Here is a 19,953-nt window from a genome sequence, read left to right as displayed (position 1 = left end):
TACCGTAGTGCTTCACAGCTGATTCAAAGCATGGACTCATGATGGAATAGAAAGCCTAACGTGCCGCCCTCGGAGTCCCCAGGACCGTGTGTCTTCTATTCCACTGGTCATAGTGCAGTAATACATTCATACATGTTCTAATACATTCATACATGTTCTAATACATTCATACATGTTCTAATACATTCATACATGTTCTAATACATTCATACATGTTCTAATACAGTCATACATGTTCTAATACAGTCATACATGTTCTAATACATTCATACATGTTCTAATACATTCATACATGTTCTAATACATTCATACATGTTCTAATACATTCATACATGTTCTAATACATTCATACATGTTCTAATACATTCATACATGTTCTAATACAGTCATACATGTTCTAATACATTCATACATGTTCTAATACAGTCATACATGTTCTAATACATTCATACATGTTATAATACATCCATACATGTTCTAATGCAGTCATACATGTTCTAATACATTCATACATGTTCTAATACATTCATACATGTTCTAATACATTCATACATGTTCTAATACATTCATACATGTTCTAATACAGTCATACATGTTCTAATACATTCATACATGTTCTAATACATTCATACATGTTCTAATACATTCATACATGTTCTAATACATTCATACATGTTCTAATACATTCATACATGTTCTAATACAGTCATACATGTTCTAATACATTCATACATGTTCTAATACAGTCATACATGTTCTAATACATCCATACATGTTATAATACATCCATACATGTTCTAATACATTCATACATGTTCTAATACATTCATACATGTTCTAATACATTCATACATGTTCTAATACATTCATACATGTTCTAATACATTCATACATGTTCTAATACAGTCATACATGTTCTAATACATTCATACATGTTATAATACATCCATACATGTTCTAATGCAGTCATACATGTTCTAATACATTCATACATGTTCTAATACAGTCATACATGTTCTAATACATTCATACATGTTATAATACATTCATACATGTTCTAATACATTCATACATGTTCTAATACATCCATACATGTTATAATACATCCATACATGTTCTAATACAGTCATACATGTTCTAATACATCCATACATGTTATAATACATCCATACATGTTATAATGCATCCATACATGTTCCAATACATTCATGCATGTTATAATACATTCATGCATGTTATAATACATGCATACATGTTCTAATACATTCATACATGTTATAATACATCCATACATGTTCTAATACAGTCATACATGTTCTAATACAGTCATACATGTTCTAATACATTCATACATGTTCTAATACATTCATACATGTTCTAATACATTCATACATGTTCTAATACAGTCATACATGTTCTAATACAGTCATACATGTTCTAATACATTCATACATGTTCTAATACATTCATACATGTTCTAATACAGTCATACATGTTCTAATACATTCATACATGTTCTAATACAGTCATACATGTTCTAATACATTCATACATGTTATAATGCATCCATACATGTTCTAATGCAGTCATACATGTTCTAATACATTCATACATGTTCTAATACAGTCATACATGTTCTAATACATTCATACATGTTATAATACATTCATACATGTTCTAATACATTCATACATGTTCTAATACAGTCATACATGTTATAATACATCCATACATGTTCTAATACAGTCATACATGTTCTAATACATCCATACATGTTCTAATACATCCATACATGTTATAATGCATCCATACATGTTCCAATACATTCATGCATGTTATAATACATGCATACATGTTCTAATACATTCATACATGTTATAATACATCCATACATGTTCTAATACAGTCATGTATGTTCTAATACAGTCATACATGTTCTAATACAGTCATACATGTTCTAATACAGTCATACATGTTCTAATACATTCATACATGTTCTAATACATTCATACATGTTCTAATACATTCATACATGTTCTCATACATTCATACATGTTCTCATACATTCATACATGTTCTCATACATTCATACATGTTCTCATACATTCATACATGTTCTCATACAGTCATACATGTTCTAATACAGTCATACATGTTCTAATACAGTCATACACGTTCTAATACAGTCATACACGTTCTAATACAGTCATACACGTTCTATTACATTCATACACGTTCTAATACATTCATACACGTTCTAATACATTCATACACGTTCTCATACATTCGTACACGTTCTCATACATTCGTACACGTTCTCATACATTCGTACACGTTCTCATACATTCGTACACGTTCTAATACATTCGTACACGTTCTAATACATTCATACACGTTCTAATACATTCATACACGTTCAAATACATTAATACACGTTCTAATCCATTCATACACGTTCTAATACATTCATACATGTTCTAATACATTCATACATGTTCTAATACAGTCATACATGTTCTAATACATTCATACATGTTCTAACACATTCATACATGTTTTTAATACATTCATACATGTTCTAATACAGTCATACATGTTCTCATACATTCATACATGTTCTCATACATTCATACATGTTCTCATACATTCATACATGTTCTAATACATTCATACATGTTCTAACAAATTCATACATGTTCTAACAAATTCATACATGTTCTAATACATTCATACGTGTTCTAATACATTCATACATGTTCTAATACATTCATACATGTTCCCCCGAACCCCAGGGAGGGTTGGTTACAGACCTTGTAGGAGCCTGGCTTGCCCCCCTTCCCGGCCATCTGTAGAGCGGCCTCTCTCTGCTCGTTCTGCGCCTCACAGATGTCCTTGAATCTCACCTGGAGGGCCTTGTTTCTCTTCCGTACCTACGATACAACTTTAATATCATATTTAAAACATTGGTCTTTTTTTTTTTTTTTGCAATCTTGATGTTATTCTCGATCTCCCAGACACCACACGGTGACACACGATGACACACACGGACACCACACGGACACACTCACGGACACACTCACGGACACACACACACGGACACACACACACGGACACACACACACGGACACACGGACACACACACACAGACACACGGACACACACACACGGACACACACGGACACACACACACACACACGGACACACACACACACACACCTGCTGCTGTGACCTGCTGCTGGTGTCCAGGAAGGAATATTTGACCTCCAGGGCCAGCGAGGCGGAAGGTGAGGGGGTGGGCGCCACCTCTGAGTCCGACTCGGAGTTGATGAGCATGTTGTTATCTCCCTCCGCCTTGCTCACCATGGTTCCTGAGAGAGAGAGAGATGGTGTTAGTCACTGTGGTGTATTAGAGAGAGAGAGAGATGGTGTTAGTCACTGTGGTGTATTAGAGAGAGAGAGAGAGATGGTGTTAGTCACTGTGGTGTATTAGAGAGAGAGAGAGATGGTGTTAGTCACTGTGGTGTATTAGAGAGAGAGATGGTGTTAGTCACTGTAGTGTATTAGAGAGAGACATATAGAGAGATAGATGGTGTTAGTCACTGTGGTGTAGGAGAGAGAGATGGTGTTAGTCACTGTGGTGTATTAGAGAGAGAGAGAGATGGTGTTAGTCACTGTGGTGTATTAGAGAGAGAGAGAGAGATGGTGTTAGTCACTGTGGTGTATTAGAGAGAGAGAGAGATATGGTGTTAGTCATAGAGAGAGAGTCATAGAGAGAGAGAGAGTCATAGAGAGAGTGAGAGAGAGATGGAGGGGGATATATTGTGTTAGTCACTGTGGTGTATGAGAGAGAGAGCGAGAGGAGGGGAGATATAGTGTTAGTTTCTCTCTCTGATTGGAGACCATATTCCCGGTAGAGGGAGGGAGGGAGGGAGGGAGGGAGGGAGATATAGAGTTAGTTTCTCTCTCTGATTGGAGACCATATTCCCGGTAGAGGGAGGGAGGGAGGGAGGGAGGGAGGGAGGGAGGGAGGGAGGGAGGGAGATATAGTGTTAGTTTCTCTCTCTGATTGGAGACCATATTCCCGGTAGAGGGAGGGAGGGAGGGAGGGAGGGAGGGAGGCAGGGAGGGAGGGAGGGAGGGAGGGAGGGAGGGAGGGAGGGAGGGAGGGAGGGGAGACATAGTGTTAGTTTCTCTCTCTGATTGGAGACCTTATTCCCGGTAGAGGGAGGGAGGGAGGGAGGGAGGGAGGGAGGGGAGACATAGTGTTAGTTTCTCTCTCTGATTGGAGACCTTATTCCCGGTAGAGGGAGGGAGCCCTGGTGACGTGGGCAGGGGTGACGACACACAGACAGAGGGGTTTTCCTCTGAGTTGGTGTGTACACACAGGTCATTAGAGAAACTAACAGCAGGTGAGATCACTCGGCCTTGTATGAAAGCAGGACACGTGTGACCTTGTTCTCAGTCAGTTAATTGGTCATTTGCTGTAAGGTCTAAGGAAAAGGAGCTGTGTCATTGCGCGGAGAGAAAGGCTCAGGGTGACGTGCAGCAGAATCAAGCCCCTATAATGAATTATTACATCATTTATTCTCTGTTCTTAGAACATTTGAAAGTAATTGAATCATAGCAACAAGCCTCATGTGTTTGTTCTGTCCAGAACCCTGACGTTCTGATTGGTACGATGGAGCCTGTTATCTATTCAACTGTGTGTTTGTTCTGTCCAGAACCCTGACCTTCCCCTTGATATGATGGAGCCTGTTATCTATTCAACTGAGTGTTTGTTCTTCTGATTCTCATAGTTAATCTCTCTCTGTCTCTCTCTCTCTCTCTCTCTCTCTCTCTCTCTCTCTCTCTCTCTCTCTCTCTGTCTATCTCTCTGTCTCTCTGTCTCTCTTTCTCTCTCTCTCTCTCTTTCTCTCTCTCTCTCTCTGTCTCTGTCTCTCTCTCTCTCTCTCTCTCTCTCTCTGTCTCTCTCTCTCTCTCTGTCTCTCTCTCTCTCTCTGTCTCTCTCTGTCTCTCTGTCTCTCTGTCTCTCTGTCTCTCTCTGTCTCTCTGTCTCTCTCTCTCTGAATGAGGTCAGTGATGGTGCCTGAGAACACATCAAACCTCATTCCATGTGTCTAAAATATCAAGCTCAGAGATGATGATGAGTGTTTCAGGATTGTATCATGTTGTCTCTCTAGTGACAGTAGAGAGATACGGTCTGTATCATGTTGTCTCTCTAGTGACAGTAGAGAGATATGGTCTGTATCATGTTGTCTCTCTAGTGACAGTAGAGAGAGATACGGTCTGTATCATGTTGTCTCTCTAGTGACAGTAGAGAGATATACGGTCTGTATCATGTTGTCTCTCTCTAGTGACAGTAGAGATATATGGTCTGTATCATGTTGTCTCTCTCTAGTGACAGTAGAGATATATGGTCTGTATCATGTTGTCTCTCTAGTGACAGTAGAGAGAGATACGGTCTGTATCATGTTGTCTCTCTAGTGACAGTAGAGAGATATACGGTCTGTATCATGTTGTCTCTCTCTAGTGACAGTAGAGAGATATACGGTCTGTATCATGTTGTCTCTCTAGTGACAGTAGAGATATACGGTCTGTATCATGTTGTCTCTCTCTAGTGACAGTAGAGAGATACGGTCTGTATCATGTTGTCTCTCTAGTGACAGTAGAGAGATATACGGTCTGTATCATGTTGTCTCTCTCTAGTGACAGTAGAGAGATACGGTCTGTATCATGTTGTCTCTCTCTCTAGTGACAGTAGAGAGATACGGTCTGTATCATGTTGTCTCTCTCTAGTGACAGTAGAGAGATACGGTCTGTATCATGTTGTCTCTCTCTAGTGACAGTAGAGAGATACGGTCTGTATCATGTTGTCTCTCTCTAGTGACAGTAGAGATATACGGTCTGTATCATGTTGTCTCTCTAGTGACAGTAGAGATATACGGTCTGTATCATGTTGTCTCTCTAGTGACAGTAGAGATATATGGTCTGTATCATGTTGTCTCTCTAGTGACAGTAGAGATATGGTCTGTATCATGTTGTCTCTCTAGTGACAGTAGAGAGATATATGGTCTGTATCATGTTGTCTCTCTAGTGACAGTAGAGAGATATACGGTCTGTATCATGTTGTCTCTCTAGTGACAGTAGAGATATATATGGTCTGTATCATGTTGTCTCTCTAGTGACAGTAGAGATATACGGTCTGTATCATGTTGTCTCTCTAGTGACAGTAGAGATATACGGTCTGTATCATGTTGTCTCTCTCTAGTGACAGTAGAGAGATATACGGTCTGTATCATGTTGTCTCTCTCTAGTGACAGTAGAGAGATATATGGTCTGTATCATGTTGTCTCTCTCTCTAGTGACGGTAGAGATATATGGTCTGTATCATGTTGTCTCTCTCTCTAGTGACAGTAGAGATATACGGTCTGTATCATGTTGTCTCTCTCTAGTGACAGTAGAGATATACGGTCTGTATCATGTTGTCTCTCTAGTGACAGTAGAGAGATACGGTCTGTATCATGTTGTCTCTCTAGTGACAGTAGAGAGATATATGGTCTGTATCATGTTGTCTCTCTCTAGTGACAGTAGAGAGATATACGGTCTGTATCATGTTGTCTCTCTCTAGTGACAGTAGAGAGATACGGTCTGTATCATGTTGTCTCTCTAGTGACAGTAGAGAGATATATGGTCTGTATCATGTTGTCTCTCTAGTGACAGTAGAGAGATATATGGTCTGTATCATGTTGTCTGTCTCTCTAGTGACAGTAGAGATATATACGGTCTGTATCATGTTGTCTCTCTAGTGACAGAGATATACGGTCTGTATCATGTTGTCTCTCTCTAGTGACAGTAGAGATATATGGTCTGTATCATGTTGTCTCTCTAGTGACAGTAGAGATATACGGTCTGTATCATGTTGTCTCTCTCTAGTGACAGTAGAGATATATATGGTCTGTATCATGTTGTCTCTCTCTAGTGACAGTAGAGATATATGGTCTGTATCATGTTGTCTCTCTAGTGACAGTAGAGATATACGGTCTGTATCATGTTGTCTCTCTCTAGTGACAGTAGAGATATATGGTCTAGTGACAGTAGAGATATATGGTCTGTATCATGTTGTCTCTCTAGTGACAGTAGAGATATACGGTCTGTATCATGTTGTCTCTCTAGTGACAGTAGAGATATATGGTCTGTATCATGTTGTCTCTCTCTAGTGACAGTAGAGATATACGGTCTGTATCATGTTGTCTCTCTAGTGACAGTAGAGATATATGGTCTGTATCATGTTGTCTCTCTAGTGACAGTAGAGATATACGGTCTGTATCATGTTGTCTCTCTAGTGACAGTAGAGATATACGGTCTGTATCATGTTGTCTCTCTAGTGACAGTAGAGATATACGGTCTGTATCATGTTGTCTCTCTAGTGACAGTAGAGATATACGGTCTGTATCATGTTGTCTCTCTAGTGACAGTAGAGATATACGGTCTGTATCATGTTGTCTCTCTAGTGACAGTAGAGAGATATATGGTCTGTATCATGTTGTCTCTCTAGTGACAGTAGAGAGATATATGGTCTGTATCATGTTGTCTCTCTAGTGACAGTAGAGATATATGGTCTGTATCATGTTGTCTCTCTGGTGACAGTAGAGATATATGGTCTGTATCATGTTGTCTCTCTAGTGACAGTAGAGATATATGGTCTGTATCATGTTGTCTCTCTAGTGACAGTAGAGATATATGGTCTGTATCATGTTGTCTCTCTAGTGACAGTAGAGATATATATGGTCTGTATCATGTTGTCTCTCTAGTGACAGTAGAGATATATGGTCTGTATCATGTTGTCTCTCTAGTGACAGTAGAGATATATGGTCTGTATCATGTTGTCTCTCTAGTGACAGTAGAGATATATGGTCTGTATCATGTTGTCTCTCTAGTGACAGTAGAGATATACGGTCTGTATCATGTTGTCTCTCTAGTGACAGTAGAGAGATATATGGTCTGTATCATGTTGTCTCTCTAGTGACAGTAGAGAGATATATGGTCTGTATCATGTTGTCTCTCTAGTGACAGTAGAGATATACGGTCTGTATCATGTTGTCTCTCTAGTGACAGTAGAGATATATGGTCTGTATCATGTTGTCTCTCTAGTGACAGTAGAGATATACGGTCTGTATCATGTTGTCTCTCTAGTGACAGTAGAGAGATATATGGTCTGTATCATGTTGTCTCTCTAGTGACAGTAGAGAGATATATGGTCTGTATCATGTTGTCTCTCTAGTGACAGTAGAGATATACGGTCTGTATCATGTTGTCTCTCTAGTGACAGTAGAGATATACGGTCTGTATCATGTTGTCTCTCTAGTGACAGTAGAGAGATATATGGTCTGTATCATGTTGTCTCTCTAGTGACAGTAGAGAGATATATGGTCTGTATCATGTTGTCTCTCTAGTGACAGAGATATACGGTCTGTATCATGTTGTCTCTCTAGTGACAGTAGAGAGATATATGGTCTGTATCATGTTGTCTCTCTAGTGACAGTAGAGATATATGGTCTGTATCATGTTGTCTCTCTGGTGACAGTAGAGATATATGGTCTGTATCATGTTGTCTCTCTAGTGACAGTAGAGATATATGGTCTGTATCATGTTGTCTCTCTAGTGACAGTAGAGATATATGGTCTGTATCATGTTGTCTCTAGTGACAGTAGAGATATATATGGTCTGTATCATGTTGTCTCTCTAGTGACAGTAGAGATATATGGTCTGTATCATGTTGTCTCTCTAGTGACAGTAGAGATATATGGTCTGTATCATGTTGTCTCTCTAGTGACAGTAGAGATATATGGTCTGTATCATGTTGTCTCTCTAGTGACAGTAGAGATATATATGGTCTGTATCATGTTGTCTCTCTAGTGACAGTAGAGATATATGGTCTGTATCATGTTGTCTCTCTAGTGACAGTAGAGATATATGGTCTGTATCATGTTGTCTCTCTAGTGACAGTAGAGATATATGGTCTGTATCATGTTGTCTCTCTAGTGACGGTAGAGATATACGGTCTGTATCATGTTGTCTCTCTAGTGACAGTAGTGATATATGGTCTGTATCATGTTGTCTCTCTAGTGACAGTAGAGATATATGGTCTGTATCATGTTGTCTCTCTAGTGACAGTAGAGATATATGGTCTGTATCATGTTGTCTCTCTAGTGACAGTAGAGATATATGGTCTGTATCATGTTGTCTCTAGTGACAGTAGAGATATATATGGTCTGTATCATGTTGTCTCTCTAGTGACAGTAGAGATATATGGTCTGTATCATGTTGTCTCTCTAGTGACAGTAGAGATATATGGTCTGTATCATGTTGTCTCTAGTGACAGTAGAGATATATATGGTCTGTATCATGTTGTCTCTCTAGTGACAGTAGAGATATATGGTCTGTATCATGTTGTCTCTCTAGTGACAGTAGAGATATATGGTCTGTATCATGTTGTCTCTCTAGTGACAGTAGAGATATATGGTCTGTATCATGTTGTCTCTCTAGTGACAGTAGAGATATATGGTCTGTATCATGTTGTCTCTCTAGTGACAGTAGAGATATATGGTCTGTATCATGTTGTCTCTCTAGTGACAGTAGAGATATATGGTCTGTATCATGTTGTCTCTCTAGTGACAGTAGAGATATATGGTCTGTATCATGTTGTCTCTCTAGTGACAGTAGAGATATATGGTCTGTATCATGTTGTCTCTCTAGTGACAGTAGAGATATATGGTCTGTATCATGTTGTCTCTCTAGTGACAGTAGAGATATATGGTCTGTATCATGTTGTCTCTCTAGTGACAGTAGAGATACACGGTCTGTATCATGTTGTCTCTCTAGTGACAGTAGAGATATACGGTCTGTATCATGTTGTCTCTCTAGTGACAGTAGAGAGATATATGGTCTGTATCATGTTGTCTCTCTAGTGACAGTAGAGATATATGGTCTGTATCATGTTGTCTCTCTAGTGACAGTAGAGATATACGGTCTGTATCATGTTGTCTCTCTAGTGACAGTAGAGATATATGGTCTGTATCATGTTGTCTCTCTAGTGACAGTAGAGATATACGGTCTGTATCATGTTGTCTCTCTAGTGACAGTAGAGATATATGGTCTGTATCATGTTGTCTCTCTAGTGACAGTAGAGAGATATATGGTCTGTATCATGTTGTCTCTCTCTCTAGTGACAGTAGAGATATATGGTCTGTATCATGTTGTCTCTCTCTAGTGACAGTAGAGATATATGGTCTGTATCATGTTGTCTCTCTAGTGACAGTAGAGATATACGGTCTGTATCATGTTGTCTCTCTAGTGACAGTAGAGATATATGGTCTGTATCATGTTGTCTCTCTAGTGACAGTAGAGAGATATATGGTCTGTATCATGTTGTCTCTCTCTAGTGACAGTAGAGATATATGGTCTGTATCATGTTGTCTCTCTAGTGACAGTAGAGATATACGGTCTGTATCATGTTGTCTCTCTCTAGTGACAGTAGAGATATATGGTCTGTATCATGTTGTCTCTCTAGTGACAGTAGAGATATACGGTCTGTATCATGTTGTCTCTCTCTAGTGACAGTAGAGATATATGGTCTGTATCATGTTGTCTCTCTCTAGTGACAGTAGAGATATACGGTCTGTATCATGTTGTCTCTCTCTAGTGACAGTAGAGATATATGGTCTGTATCATGTTGTCTCTCTAGTGACAGTAGAGATATACGGTCTGTATCATGTTGTCTCTCTAGTGACAGTAGAGATATATGGTCTGTATCATGTTGTCTCTCTAGTGACAGTAGAGATATACGGTCTGTATCATGTTGTCTCTCTAGTGACAGTAGAGATATACGGTCTGTATCATGTTGTCTCTCTCTAGTGACAGTAGAGATATACGGTCTGTATCATGTTGTCTCTCTAGTGACAGTAGAGATATATGGTCCGTATCATGTTGTCTCTCTAGTGACAGTAGAGATATACGGTCTGTATCATGTTGTCTCTCTAGTGACAGTAGAGAGATACGGTCTGTATCATGTTGTCTCTCTAGTGACAGTAGAGAGATATATGGTCTGTATCATGTTGTCTCTCTCTAGTGACAGTAGAGAGATATACGGTCTGTATCATGTTGTCTCTCTCTAGTGACAGTAGAGAGATACGGTCTGTATCATGTTGTCTCTCTAGTGACAGTAGAGAGATATATGGTCTGTATCATGTTGTCTCTCTAGTGACAGTAGAGATATATGGTCTGTATCATGTTGTCTCTCTGGTGACAGTAGAGATATATGGTCTGTATCATGTTGTCTCTCTAGTGACAGTAGAGATATATGGTCTGTATCATGTTGTCTCTCTAGTGACAGTAGAGATATATGGTCTGTATCATGTTGTCTCTAGTGACAGTAGAGATATATGGTCTGTATCATGTTGTCTCTCTAGTGACAGTAGAGATATATGGTCTGTATCATGTTGTCTCTCTAGTGACAGTAGAGATATATGGTCTGTATCATGTTGTCTCTCTAGTGACAGTAGAGATATATGGTCTGTATCATGTTGTCTCTCTAGTGACAGTAGAGATATATGGTCTGTATCATGTTGTCTCTCTAGTGACAGTAGAGAGATATATGGTCTGTATCATGTTGTCTCTCTAGTGATCATGTTGTCTCTCTAGTGAGAGATATATGGTCTGTATCATGTTGTCTCTCTAGTGACAGTAGAGATATACGGTCTGTATCATGTTGTCTCTCTAGTGACAGTAGAGAGATATATGGTCTGTATCATGTTGTCTCTCTAGTGACAGTAGAGAGATATATGGTCTGTATCATGTTGTCTCTCTAGTGACAGTAGAGATATACGGTCTGTATCATGTTGTCTCTCTAGTGACAGTAGAGATATACGGTCTGTATCATGTTGTCTCTCTAGTGACAGTAGAGAGATATATGGTCTGTATCATGTTGTCTCTCTAGTGACAGTAGAGAGATATATGGTCTGTATCATGTTGTCTCTCTAGTGACAGAGATATACGGTCTGTATCATGTTGTCTCTCTAGTGACAGTAGAGAGATATATGGTCTGTATCATGTTGTCTCTCTAGTGACAGTAGAGATATATGGTCTGTATCATGTTGTCTCTCTGGTGACAGTAGAGATATATGGTCTGTATCATGTTGTCTCTCTAGTGACAGTAGAGATATATGGTCTGTATCATGTTGTCTCTCTAGTGACAGTAGAGATATATGGTCTGTATCATGTTGTCTCTAGTGACAGTAGAGATATATATGGTCTGTATCATGTTGTCTCTCTAGTGACAGTAGAGATATATGGTCTGTATCATGTTGTCTCTCTAGTGACAGTAGAGATATATGGTCTGTATCATGTTGTCTCTCTAGTGACAGTAGAGATATATGGTCTGTATCATGTTGTCTCTCTAGTGACAGTAGAGATATATATGGTCTGTATCATGTTGTCTCTCTAGTGACAGTAGAGATATATGGTCTGTATCATGTTGTCTCTCTAGTGACAGTAGAGATATATGGTCTGTATCATGTTGTCTCTCTAGTGACAGTAGAGATATATGGTCTGTATCATGTTGTCTCTCTAGTGACGGTAGAGATATACGGTCTGTATCATGTTGTCTCTCTAGTGACAGTAGTGATATATGGTCTGTATCATGTTGTCTCTCTAGTGACAGTAGAGATATATGGTCTGTATCATGTTGTCTCTCTAGTGACAGTAGAGATATATGGTCTGTATCATGTTGTCTCTCTAGTGACAGTAGAGATATATGGTCTGTATCATGTTGTCTCTAGTGACAGTAGAGATATATATGGTCTGTATCATGTTGTCTCTCTAGTGACAGTAGAGATATATGGTCTGTATCATGTTGTCTCTCTAGTGACAGTAGAGATATATGGTCTGTATCATGTTGTCTCTAGTGACAGTAGAGATATATATGGTCTGTATCATGTTGTCTCTCTAGTGACAGTAGAGATATATGGTCTGTATCATGTTGTCTCTCTAGTGACAGTAGAGATATATGGTCTGTATCATGTTGTCTCTCTAGTGACAGTAGAGATATATGGTCTGTATCATGTTGTCTCTCTAGTGACAGTAGAGATATATGGTCTGTATCATGTTGTCTCTCTAGTGACAGTAGAGATATATGGTCTGTATCATGTTGTCTCTCTAGTGACAGTAGAGATATATGGTCTGTATCATGTTGTCTCTCTAGTGACAGTAGAGATATATGGTCTGTATCATGTTGTCTCTCTAGTGACAGTAGAGATATATGGTCTGTATCATGTTGTCTCTCTAGTGACAGTAGAGATATATGGTCTGTATCATGTTGTCTCTCTAGTGACAGTAGAGATATATGGTCTGTATCATGTTGTCTCTCTAGTGACAGTAGAGATACACGGTCTGTATCATGTTGTCTCTCTAGTGACAGTAGAGATATATGGTCTGTATCATGTTGTCTCTCTAGTGACAGTAGAGATATATGGTCTGTATCATGTTGTCTCTCTAGTGACAGTAGAGATATACGGTCTGTATCATGTTGTCTCTCTAGTGACAGTAGAGATATATGGTCTGTATCATGTTGTCTCTCTAGTGACAGTAGAGATATACGGTCTGTATCATGTTGTCTCTCTAGTGACAGTAGAGATATATGGTCTGTATCATGTTGTCTCTCTAGTGACAGTAGAGAGATATATGGTCTGTATCATGTTGTCTCTCTCTCTAGTGACAGTAGAGATATATGGTCTGTATCATGTTGTCTCTCTAGTGACAGTAGAGAGATATATGGTCTGTATCATGTTGTCTCTCTAGTGACAGTAGAGATATACGGTCTGTATCATGTTGTCTCTCTCTAGTGACAGTAGAGATATATGGTCTGTATCATGTTGTCTCTCTCTCTAGTGACAGTAGAGATATATGGTCTGCATCATGTTGTCTCTCTCTCTAGTGACAGTAGAGATATATGGTCTGTATCATGTTGTCTCTCTCTCTAGTGACAGTAGAGATATATGGTCTGTATCATGTTGTCTCTCTAGTGACAGTAGAGATATACGGTCTGTATCATGTTGTCTCTCTCTAGTGACAGTAGAGATATATGGTCTGTATCATGTTGTCTCTCTAGTGACAGTAGAGAGATATATGGTCTGTATCATGTTGTCTCTCTAGTGACAGTAGAGATATATGGTCTGTATCATGTTGTCTCTCTCTAGTGACAGTAGAGATATATGGTCTGTATCATGTTGTCTCTCTCTAGTGACAGTAGAGATATATGGTCTGTATCATGTTGTCTCTCTAGTGACAGTAGAGATATATGGTCTGTATCATGTTGTCTCTCTAGTGACGGTAGAGATATATGGTCTGTATCATGTTGTCTCTCTAGTGACAGTAGAGATATATGGTCTGTATCATGTTGTCTCTCTAGTGACAGTAGAGAGATACGGTCTGTATCATGTTGTCTCTCTAGTGACAGTAGAGATATACGGTCTGTATCATGTTGTCTCTCTCTCTAGTGACAGTAGAGATATACGGTCTGTATCATGTTGTCTCTCTAGTGACAGTAGAGATATATGGTCTGTATCATGTTGTCTCTCTAGTGACAGTAGAGAGAGATACGGTCTGTATCATGTTGTCTCTCTCTCTAGTGACAGTAGAGAGATACGGTCTGTATCATGTTGTCTCTCTAGTGACAGTAGAGAGATACGGTCTGTATCATGTTGTCTCTCTAGTGACAGTAGAGAGATACGGTCTGTATCATGTTGTCTCTCTAGTGACAGTAGAGAGATACGGTCTGTATCATGTTGTCTCTCTAGTGACAGTAGAGAGATATACGGTCTGTATCATGTTGTCTCTCTAGTGACAGTAGAGATATACGGTCTGTATCATGTTGTCTCTCTAGTGACAGTAGAGAGATACGGTCTGTATCATGTTGTCTCTCTAGTGACAGTAGAGAGATACGGTCTGTATCATGTTGTCTCTCTAGTGACAGTAGAGAGAGATACGGTCTGTATCATGTTGTCTCTCTCTCTAGTGACAGTAGAGAGATACGGTCTGTATCATGTTGTCTCTCTAGTGACAGTAGAGAGATACGGTCTGTATCATGTTGTCTCTCTAGTGACAGTAGAGATATACGGTCTGTATCATGTTGTCTCTCTAGTGACAGTAGAGACATACGGTCTGTATCATGTTGTCTCTCTAGTGACAGTAGAGACATACGGTCTGTATCATGTTGTCTCTCTAGTGACAGTAGAGATATACGGTCTGTATCATGTTGTCTCTCTCTCTAGTGACAGTAGAGATATACGGTCTGTATCATGTTGTCTCTCTAGTGACAGTAGAGATATATGGTCTGTATCATGTTGTCTCTCTAGTGACAGTAGAGACATACGGTCTGTATCATGTTGTCTCTCTAGTGACAGTAGAGAGATATATGGTCTGTATCATGTTGTCTGTCTCTCTAGTGACAGTAGAGATATATGGTCTGTATCATGTTGTCTCTCTAGTGACAGTAGAGAGATATACGGTCTGTATCATGTTGTCTCTCTAGTGACAGTAGAGAGATATACGGTCTGTATCATGTTGTCTCTCTAGTGACAGTAGAGAGATATATGGTCTGTATCATGTTGTCTCTCTAGTGACAGTAGAGATATACGGTCTGTATCATGTTGTCTCTCTAGTGACAGTAGAGATATACGGTCTGTATCATGTTGTCTCTCTAGTGACAGTAGAGAGATACGGTCTGTATCATGTTGTCTCTCTAGTGACAGTAGAGAGATATATGGTCTGTATCATGTTGTCTCTCTCTAGTGACAGTAGAGACATACGGTCTGTATCATGTTGTCTCTCTCTCTAGTGACAGTAGAGAGATATATGGTCTGTATCATGTTGTCTCTCTCTAGTGACAGTAGAGACATACGGTCTGTATCATGTTGTCTCTCTCTAGTGACAGTAGAGATATACGGTCTGTATCATGTTGTCTCTCTAGTGACAGTAGAGATATATGGTCTGTATCATGTTGTCTCTCTCTAGTGACAGTAGAGAGATAATGTCTGTATCATGTTGTCTCTCTCTCTAGTGACAGTAGAGAGATATACGGTCTGTATCATGTTGTCTCTCTAGTGACAGTAGAGATATATGGTCTGTATCATGTTGTCTCTCTCTAGTGACAGTAGAGAGATAATGTCTGTATCATGTTGTCTCTCTCTAGTGACAGTAGAGAGATACGGTCTGTATCATGTTGTCTCTCTAGTGACAGTAGAGAGATAATGTCTGTATCATGTTGTCTCTCTCTAGTGACAGTAGAGAGATACGGTCTGTATCATGTTGTCTCTCTCTCTCTGGTGATGGTAGAGAGACATATGGTCTGTATCATGTTGTCTCTCTCTCTAGTGACGGTAGAGAGACATACGGTCTGTATCATGTTGTCTCTCTCTCTGGTGACGGTAGAGAGACATACGGTCTGTATCATGTTGTCTCTCTCTAGTGACAGTAGAGAGAGATATGGTCTGTATCATGTTGTCTCTCTAGTGACAGTAGAGATATACGGTCTGTATCATGTTGTCTCTCTAGTGACAGTAGAGAGATATACGGTCTGTATCATGTTGTCTCTCTAGTGACAGTAGAGACATACGGTCTGTGTCATGTTGTCTCTCTAGTGACAGTAGAGATATACGGTCTGTATCATGTTGTCTCTCTCTAGTGACAATAGAGAGATATGGTCTGTATCATGTTGTCTCTCTAGTGAAAGTAGAGAGATATGGTCTGTATCATGTTGTCTCTCTAGTGACAGTAGAGAGATACGGTCTGTATCATGTTGTCTCTCTAGTGACAGTAGAGAGATATACGGTCTGTATCATGTTGTCTCTCTAGTGACAGTAGAGAGATACGGTCTGTATCATGTTGTCTCTCTCTAGTGACGGTAGAGAGATATACGGTCTGTATCATGTTGTCTCTCTAGTGACAGTAGAGAGATAATGTCTGTATCATGTTGTCTCTCTCTAGTGACAGTAGAGAGATATACGGTCTGTATCATGTTGTCTCTCTCTCTAGTGACAGTAGAGATATACGGTCTGTATCATGTTGTCTCTCTCTAGTGACAGTAGAGAGATATATGGTCTGTATCATGTTGTCTCTCTCTAGTGACGGTAGAGAGATATACGGTCTGTATCATGTTGTCTCTCTAGTGACAGTAGAGAGATAATGTCTGTATCATGTTGTCTCTCTCTAGTGACAGTAGAGAGATACGGTCTGTATCATGTTGTCTCTCTCTCTGGTGATGGTAGAGAGACATATGGTCTGTATCATGTTGTCTCTCTCTCTAGTGACGGTAGAGAGACATACTGTCTGTATCATGTTGTCTCTCTCTCTGGTGACGGTAGAGAGACATACGGTCTGTATCATGTTGTCTCTCTCTAGTGACAGTAGAGAGATATACGGTCTGTATCATGTTGTCTCTCTAGTGACAGTAGAGAGATATACTGTCTGTATCATGTTGTCTCTCTCTCTAGTGACAGTAGAGAGACATACGGTCTGTATCATGTTGTCTCTCTAGTGACAGTAGAGAGATATACGGTCTGTATCATGTTGTCTCTCTCTCTGGTGACGGTAGAGAGACATATGGTCTGTATCATGTTGTCTCTCTCTCTAGTGACAGTAGAGATATACGGTCTGTATCATGTTGTCTCTCTCTCTGGTGACGGTAGAGAGACATACGGTCTGTATCATGTTGTCTCTCTCTCTAGTGACAGTAGAGATTTACGGTCTGTATCATGTTGTCTCTCTCTCTGGTGACGGTAGAGAGACATACGGTCTGTATCATGTTGTCTCTCTCTCTCTCTAGTGACGGTAGAGAGACATACGGTCTGTATCATGTTGTCTCTCTCTCTGGTGACGGTAGAGAGACATACGGTCTGTATCATGTTGTCTCTCTCTCTAGTGACAGTAGAGATTTACGGTCTGTATCATGTTGTCTCTCTCTCTGGTGACGGTAGAGAGACATACGGTCTGTATCATGTTGTCTCTCTCTCTAGTGACAGTAGAGACATACGGTCTGTATCATGTTGTCTCTCTAGTGACAGTAGAGAGATAATGTCTGTATCATGTTGTCTCTCTAGTGACAGTAGAGAGATAATGTCTGTATCATGTTGTCTCTCTCTAGTGACAGTAGAGAGACATACGGTCTGTATCATGTTGTCTCTCTCTCTGGTGACAGTAGAGAGATACGATCTGTATCATGTTGTCTCTCTCTCTAGTGACAGTAGAGACATACGGTCTGTGTCATGTTGTCTCTCTAGTGACAGTAGAGATATACGGTCTGTATCATGTTGTCTCTCTCTCTAGTGACAGTAGAGACATATGGTCTGTGTCATGTTGTCTCTCTAGTGACAGTAGAGATATACGGTCTGTATCATGTTGTCTCTCTCTAGTGACAATAGAGAGATATGGTCTGTATCATGTTGTCTCTCTAGTGAAAGTAGAGAGATATGGTCTGTATCATGTTGTCTCTCTAGTGACAGTAGAGAGATACGGTCTGTATCATGTTGTCTCTCTAGTGACAGTAGAGAGATACGGTCTGTATCATGTTGTCTCTCTCTCTAGTGACAGTAGAGAGATATACGGTCTGTATCATGTTGTCTCTCTAGTGACAGTAGAGAGATATACGGTCTGTATCATGTTGTCTCTCTAGTGACAGTAGAGAGATATACAGTCTGTATCATGTTGTCTCTCTAGTGACAGTAGAGAGATAATGTCTGTATCATGTTGTCTCTCTCTAGTGACAGTAGAGAGACATATGGTCTGTATCATGTTGTCTCTCTCTAGTGACGGTAGAGAGATATACGGTCTGTATCATGTTGTCTCTCTAGTGACAGTAGAGAGATAATGTCTGTATCATGTTGTCTCTCTCTAGTGACAGTAGAGAGATATACGGTCTGTATCATGTTGTCTCTCTAGTGACAGTAGAGAGATATACAGTCTGTATCATGTTGTCTCTCTAGTGACAGTAGAGATATATGGTCTGTATCATGTTGTCTCTCTCTCTAGTGACAGTAGAGATATACGGTCTGTATCATGTTGTCTCTCTCTCTAGTGACAGTAGAGAGATATATGGTCTGTATCATGTTGTCTCTCTCTAGTGACGGTAGAGAGATATACGGTCTGTATCATGTTGTCTCTCTAGTGACAGTAGAGAGATAATGTCTGTATCATGTTGTCTCTCTCTAGTGACAGTAGAGAGATACGGTCTGTATCATGTTGTCTCTCTAGTGACAGTAGAGAGATAATGTCTGTATCATGTTGTCTCTCTCTAGTGACAGTAGAGAGATACGGTCTGTATCATGTTGTCTCTCTCTCTCTGGTGATGGTAGAGAGACATATGGTCTGTATCATGTTGTCTCTCTCTCTAGTGACGGTAGAGAGACATACTGTCTGTATCATGTTGTCTCTCTCTCTGGTGACGGTAGAGAGACATACGGTCTGTATCATGTTGTCTCTCTCTAGTGACAGTAGAGAGATATACGGTCTGTATCATGTTGTCTCTCTAGTGACAGTAGAGAGATATACTGTCTGTATCATGTTGTCTCTCTCTCTAGTGACAGTAGAGAGATAATGTCTGTATCATGTTGTCTCTCTAGTGACAGTAGAGAGATAATGTCTGTATCATGTTGTCTCTCTCTAGTGACAGTAGAGAGACATACGGTCTGTATCATGTTGTCTCTCTCTCTGGTGACAGTAGAGAGATATGATCTGTATCATGTTGTCTCTCTCTCTAGTGACAGTAGAGAGACATACGGTCTGTATCATGTTGTCTCTCTCTCTAGTGAGATGCAGGAGAAGAGAGAGAAGGGAAGAGAGAGAGAGGCAGATGCAGGAGGAGAGAGAAGGGAAGAGAGAGCGAGGCAGATGCAGGAGGAGAGA

General features: G+C 39.8%; 3 protein-coding genes across 3 annotated transcripts in view; 1 reads left to right on the top strand and 2 right to left on the bottom strand.

The window, feature by feature from the left end:
* Nucleotides 1-19,953, bottom strand: part of LOC135513383 (dedicator of cytokinesis protein 1-like) — a 1,066,221-nt gene that overhangs the window by 631,029 nt on the left and 415,239 nt on the right.
* LOC135511833 (dedicator of cytokinesis protein 1-like) overlaps nt 1-19,953 on the top strand; it is a 513,132-nt gene that overhangs the window by 181,284 nt on the left and 311,895 nt on the right. The window lies entirely within an intron of this gene.
* LOC135511834 (inhibitory synaptic factor 2A-like) overlaps nt 1-19,953 on the bottom strand; it is a 101,828-nt gene that overhangs the window by 61,095 nt on the left and 20,780 nt on the right. Inside the window, exons 2-3 of the mRNA XM_064933316.1 lie at nt 3,217-3,368; nt 2,811-2,930 (exon numbers count right to left, since the gene is read on the bottom strand). Coding sequence (XP_064789388.1) covers nt 2,811-2,930; nt 3,217-3,363 — 267 coding nt within the window. The 5' untranslated portion in view covers nt 3,364-3,368. The remainder of the gene's footprint in view (nt 1-2,810; nt 2,931-3,216; nt 3,369-19,953) is intronic.

This window comes from Oncorhynchus masou, chromosome 24, assembly GCF_036934945.1.
Source record: "Oncorhynchus masou masou isolate Uvic2021 chromosome 24, UVic_Omas_1.1, whole genome shotgun sequence".
NCBI classification, from domain to species: domain Eukaryota; kingdom Metazoa; phylum Chordata; class Actinopteri; order Salmoniformes; family Salmonidae; genus Oncorhynchus; species Oncorhynchus masou.
Note: the sequence above shows the minus strand (reverse complement) of the source record. Positions and strands in the feature narration are given on the sequence as shown.